This window comes from Vipera ursinii (genome assembly GCF_947247035.1).
Source record: "Vipera ursinii genome assembly, chromosome: Z".
Taxonomy (NCBI): domain Eukaryota; kingdom Metazoa; phylum Chordata; class Lepidosauria; order Squamata; family Viperidae; genus Vipera; species Vipera ursinii.
In genome coordinates, this window is record NC_139517.1 from 2,634,979 (window position 1) to 2,640,978 (window position 6,000).

The following is a 6,000-nucleotide window of genomic DNA, read 5'->3' on the forward strand; positions in this document are numbered from 1 at the left end:
TGGCCCCTTCTGTGGACTTCACAACTCCCAGAATTCCTGGGCCAGCCATGCTTCAATGACCCGTGGACTTCAACTCCCAGAATTCCTGAGCCAGCCATGCTTCAATGACCCGTGGACTTCAACTCCCAGAATTCCTGAGCCAGCCATGCTTCAATGACCTGTGGACTTCAATTCCCAGAATTCCTGGGCCAGCCATGCTTCAATGACCCGTGGACTTCAACTCCCAGAATTCCTGGGCCAGCCATGCTTCAATGACCCGTGGACTTCAACTCCCAGAATTCCTGAACTCCAGAATTCTGGGACTTGAAGTCCACAGATCGTAAAAGGGCCATAGTTCCCCACTCCTGTAATAAATGAAGGCTTTGGCCTTGCCTTACATTAGCTAACTGCAGAATCTGTTTTCAACTGAACGCAGTTTGTGGAACAGTTTTAGCTTGGAAACATAAGCTGAATGTTGACCGAACAGTTAAGATAGCTGGCTACCTGCTTAAAATAATCACCTTTTAAACGTTCGGGGAAATGCCTGTAAATTGTTTTTTTTTAATATATTTATTTACTGGAAACTGTTGACTGGTGTTTTGTTGGCCAATGGACAGTGCTGGTCATTTATCAGCCAGCTTTCCTTGCTACCCCATCAGCAAATCGTGAGAGTATATTCCTCTTATACTTCCAGAGAATTTTTTTGGCTTACTCTTACTTGATTTAATTATAAGTTGTTAGTTGGCTTCGGTTTATCGTTTTATTGTACTATAAAGCGATTGTTAAATTAAAGCAGTAAACAACACCCCAGTCAAGGAACCACCAGCTCAGACAAGCAAGCTAACAGGAAACTGCAGCCTAATCAGGGTTAGAACACTAACACTGACAGGGCAAGCCGCTGGTATACCAAGAGAGAGCCAACCCCATTCCCTTCTAGCACTGATGACGTTACTTAGTCAGGTCATGAAATGTCTGCAAAAAAAACAACACCATCCAGCTGAGACAGCATCAAGGACCTCACCGTCCTCTTTCTCCCCTTCTGCTTCTCCTACGCAAACCCTACTCTTTTCTAGCACTGATGATGTTCCCTAGTTGGTTCACGAGACGTCTGCAAGAAAACAGCCAAGCTCAGAGAGCACCAAGGACCCCACAGTCCTCCTCCTCCTCCCTCTCCTCCCACACTCCCTTCTAGCGCTGATTATATTTCCTAGTTGGGTCATGAAACGTCTGCAAGAAAAGCCCCAAGCTCAGAGAGCACCAGGGACCCCACAGTCCTCCTCTTCCTCCTTCTCCCCCCACACTCCATTCTTGCGCTGATTATGTTCCCTAGTTGGGTCATGAAATATTTGCAAGAAAACAGCCAAGCTCAGAGAGCACCAAGGACCCCACAGTCCTCCTCTTCCTCCCACACTCCCTTCTAGCACTGATGACATTCCCTAGTTGGGTCATGAAACGTCTGCAAGAAAACAGCCCAGCTCTGGGAGCACCAGGGACTCCACAGTTCAACCCTGAGCGACGAATATTCTCTTCTGTCGGTAAACTGATTCGTTGCTCAGGAGCCCACTCAGAGAGCCAATCAACCAGATTCGTCTTGACCGTTCCGATGCCCAACACCTTCAAAGACCATCAGGGAGGGGTCCTAATAATTACAGCCCTCTTTGGACTTCAACAAAAAAAACAACCCCCAAATAAGCTGATCGGTGGCACGGCATCCTTTGGCTCCGAATGTAACCTTACCTCCAAATAGGAGACTTTCAAGGCAAAGTGCCACTCTGCTTTTTGCTTCAGTTCTTTGAAAAGCAGCATGATGACCCGGGGAATGGCTCCAACCGCCGGGTCGTTCTCTTGATCAACGGTGTAAGCCCCGCCCATGGAGTAGGTTTTCCCGGAGCCCGTCTGCCCGTAGGCTAAAACCGTGGCGTTGTAGCCTGGGGGGAGCGAGAAGCGCAAAACCGAATTACAGACTCAACGGCGTGGCCCTTAAAGCGGCTCCTTAGGGCAGGAACAAGGAAGGGCGTCTTAGTTCTTGCAGCACACCTGATACACACACACACACACACACACACACACACACACAGACCCAAAAATGACCTGCTCTGCATATTTTCCCAACCTTGTACGGCTTTTTTCTGTTTGGTTTTATGCCCTGGCTTTGAGGGTGTCCAGCCACCCCAGTTTTTGGGTGGCCTGGTTTCCTTCCACCATGGAGCGTTCTGAGCCTAACTCCTCTCCCCCCCCCCCCCGGTATCGCGATCAGCTTAGAGCAGACATGTCAAACACAAGGCCCGGGGGCCCGGATCCGGCCCGCAAAGTGGTTTCATGTGGCCGGCGAAGCCATCCTGGAAACAGTGAGGGAGCGGCCCCCACTGCCTTGGCCCTGGCCCAGAGACCCTCCTTCTGCCAGAGACCCTCAGATCTGTCCCACTCCTGCCCAGACCCCCATAGGCATCCTTGATGCGAACGATGTAGAGCTGGCCACGCCCACCCAGTAGGCCATACGCACTCTAGCCACGCCCACCCAGGCCATACCCACCCGGCCCCCTGAGGGCAACCGCAATGGTGATGTGGCCCTCAATGAAATTGAGTTTGACACCCCTGGCTTAGAGACTAGCAAATTCCTGATGTCTATGGAGATTCTCGGTCATCCAGGTCATGGATGTCCCAACGCTGCTTTTTCCGCGAGCCAACTGGACTAAGACGTTTCGCTTCCCATCCCAGGAGCTTCTTCAGCTCAGACTGGATGGTGGGGGAAAGGAAGGATTTATACTCCTTGCAGACCGCTGGTCGTTTGCCATCTTTTGGAGAGCCCTTTGAGGCCACTTGGAGGTTTCCCTGTGTCCTCGGGGTCACCCGAGCGGTGCAGCTGTACTCATCCCCCAACGGCCTGTGCGCCCGTCTTCAACCATGAAGGGACCCAGGGCAGAAAACATCCCGCCGCCAAAAAGGGCTCCACACCCATTTGCACCACTCGGCTACCATTTCGATCACGTGACTGTGGGAACGCTACAAGGGTTGGAAGCGCCGAGTACCGGCTGCAAGTCACTTTTCCTGGGCCACTGTAACTTTCAATGGTCTCTAAATGCACGGTTGTAAAGCAGTGGTGGGACTGAACAACCGGTTCTCTTATTGGATGGAGGCCTACTCCAGGCCTAGAACCGACTTCCGGAAATGGCATCCACACACTTCTGGCGGGCTGTTCTAGGCCTGAGAGGCCTCCTCCAGGCCTCGGAGGCCTAGAACGGACTTCCGGAAATGGCATCCACGCACTTCTGGCGGGCCGTTCTAGGCCTGAGAGGCCGCCTCCAGGCCTCCGAGGCCTAGAACGGACTTCCAGAAGTGGCATCTATGCAGTTCTGGAGGGCTGTTCTAGGCCTGAGAGGCCTCCAAGGCCTAGAACGGACTTCCAGAAGTGGCATCCATGCATTTCTGGTGAGCTGTTCTAAGCCTGGGAGGTCTCCTCCAGGCCTAGAATGGCCTTCTGGAAGTGGCATCCACACACTTCTGGCGGGCTGTTCTAAGCTTGAGAGGCTGCCTCCAGGCCTCCGAGGCCTAGAACGGACTTCCAGAAGTGGCATCTATGCAGTTCTGGTGGGCCGTTCTAGGCCTGAGAGGCCGCCTCCAGGCCTCCGAGGCCTAGAACGGACTTCCAGAAGTGGCATCTATGCAGTTCTGGTGGGCTGTTCTAGGCCTGAGAGGCCTCCAAGGCCTAGAACGGACATCCGGAAGTGGCATCCACGCATTTCCGGCGAGCCGTTCTAAGCCTGGGAGGTCTCCTCCAGGCCTCCAAGGCCTAGACTGGTCTTCTGGAAGCAGTGTGCATTCAAGCCGATTCTCTGAACTCAGCCAAATTTAGCTACCGGTTCTGCTGAACAGTTGTGAACCGGCTAAATCCCATCGCTGGTTTTAAGTAAAGGACTATCTGCACATGCTTTTTGGAAACGTGAAAGTCGAAGTGTGCCCAGCTTTAGAGGCTCTTACCAGAGAAAATACCCCTTACAAGAGGGGCGATGGAGGTATTGAATACCTCCTCCTGCTCAGTCGATGGGTCAAAGACATAGTCGTAGGTAAAAGATTTGTCCTTGCCTAAAATCACCTGCAGAAAAAGGAGCAGAAAGAGAAGAACAGTAACTATACAATCCTGTCATATCACCTTGGGTGGGGGGGGGGAGGGGGACATTTTGATCTAATCCAGCCTCGCCCAATCTCAGCTGCTTTTAAGAGGCGAGGACTTCAACTCCCAGAATTCTGCAGTCCGCTTGGGAGCGGAAGCCCAGCCATCTTAAAGCAGGCTGGTTGGGAAGCCTCGCTCTCTTTCTGGCTGGCTCCAGGCAGTCCTCGACTTACGACCACAACCGAGCCCCAAATCTCTGTCGCTAAGCAAGACAGATGCTCGGCGAGCTTTGCCCCCGTCTTGCGGCCCTCCTTCTCGCCGCAGCGGTTAAGCGACTCGTTCAGCCATTAAGCGGAATCTGGCTTTCCCCTTTTGCTCGGCGGCGGGTTGCAAAAGAGGATCAGCTGATCCTGGGACCCCGCCACCGTCATAAATACGGGTCAGTTGCCAAGCCTCCAAGTTTCGTTCACTTGACCACGGGGACGGTCACAAGGGTGAAAAACCGTCTTAAGCCATTTTCTTCACTTGCCGCAGTTAACTCTGAAGGGTTACTAAACAAATGGACGTAAGTTCAAGGACTGCCTATAGCAGGACATTCCCAGAAGAGCTATACAATTTCAGAAGTCAAAGTGAGATTCAAGGTGCTGGTGATGACCTATAAAGCCCTAAATGGCATGGGCCCAGATTATCTAAGGGAACACCTGCTGCCAGCGTCAATTTCCCATCGTCCTGTGCGCTCCCACAGGGAGGGCCTCCTCAGGCTACCGCCAGTCAAGGATTGCCGACGGGCGATCCCCAGGGGATCTCTGTGGGTGCGCCTGCCCTCTGGAATCAACTGCCAACAGAACTCCGGACTGCCCCCGACCTTCGTTCGTTTCGCCGGGACCTAAAAACCTGGCTCTTTGAGCTATCTGGTCTGGACTGAGGGGTTTTAATGTTTTTAATTTGTGATTTTAATTTTTGGGGGCTAGACTTAATTTATTTTTTTTTATTTTAATCCCATTGATATCCCGCCCTTCTCCGAAGACTCAGGGCGGCTTACAATGTAAAGCACAAATCAATGTGCTTAGCAAAATTTTAATTTTATATTGTATTGTTTTTAAATTTTGCCCTGTAAACCGCCCTGAGTCCTTCGGGAGTAGGGCGGTATATAAACCAAATAAATAAATAAATAAATAAATAAATAAATAAATAAATAAATAAGTAAGTGCAAGAGCACCCGCCAGCTGCAAATCTTTCCTCACCTGTGGCTCTCCAGGGACAAAAGACAAACACATCTGGCAACCCTCAGAGGTCTCTCTGGGAACGAGCGGGCGGCATCTGAGTGCCACCTTCACCGGGATCACCCGGTCGTCCTCTTTAGGCATTTTCTGATTCTTATCTTCCTGAAAGAAATCACAAATGTTGAGACACATAAAAACAAACGTAGCCTTTCCCCCCCCCCAGCAAGCAGCAATTTCCAAACATCAGCATCCACCTATAGGTTGGTGACAATCAATTGTGTAGTAAGGAGGGGGGGGGCGGAAATATATTTTCTTTTTTTCGGTATCGGGACCTGTTCGTTATTTTAAAAAGTAAATTCTAGTACAAAGGCAATGTTAGATGTTTTTGTGCCAGCCATGGCAGTTCCCCAAAAAGGTCATCAGATGGGAGCAAAGAGGCATCTTTGCTCCCACTGGTGGGTCAGGGGTCCCCGGCCCGTGCAGCCCCATTGGAGAGAGTTAATTGGTAAGGGAGGGGCTGAGGACCCCCTATAAAAGCTCTCTCTGCTCTCTTTGTTCTCTCTTCTGCTTGCTTGCTTGCTGATCCATGAGCTCAACCCAGACATGGATGCCTCCATGCCAGGGAACTCTATTTACTTTATCGTTAAATAAAGCTTCGTCTGATTGCACCCCTGCGTGCTGCTCTTT

At 51.2% G+C, this 6,000-nt stretch overlaps 1 protein-coding gene across 1 annotated transcript in view; it reads right to left on the reverse strand.

Annotated features, from left to right (window-relative positions):
• Positions 1 to 5,545, reverse strand: part of LOC310649433 (chromosome-associated kinesin KIF4-like) — a 42,555-nt gene extending 37,010 nt beyond the window's left edge. Inside the window, exons 1-3 of the mRNA XM_083377843.1 lie at positions 5,335 to 5,545; positions 3,958 to 4,072; positions 1,717 to 1,907 (exon numbers count right to left, since the gene is read on the reverse strand). Of these exons, the coding sequence (XP_083233969.1) occupies positions 1,717 to 1,907; positions 3,958 to 4,072; positions 5,335 to 5,505 (477 nt within the window). The 5' untranslated portion in view covers positions 5,506 to 5,545. The remainder of the gene's footprint in view (positions 1 to 1,716; positions 1,908 to 3,957; positions 4,073 to 5,334) is intronic.
• Between the last annotated feature and the right edge of the window lie 455 nt (positions 5,546 to 6,000).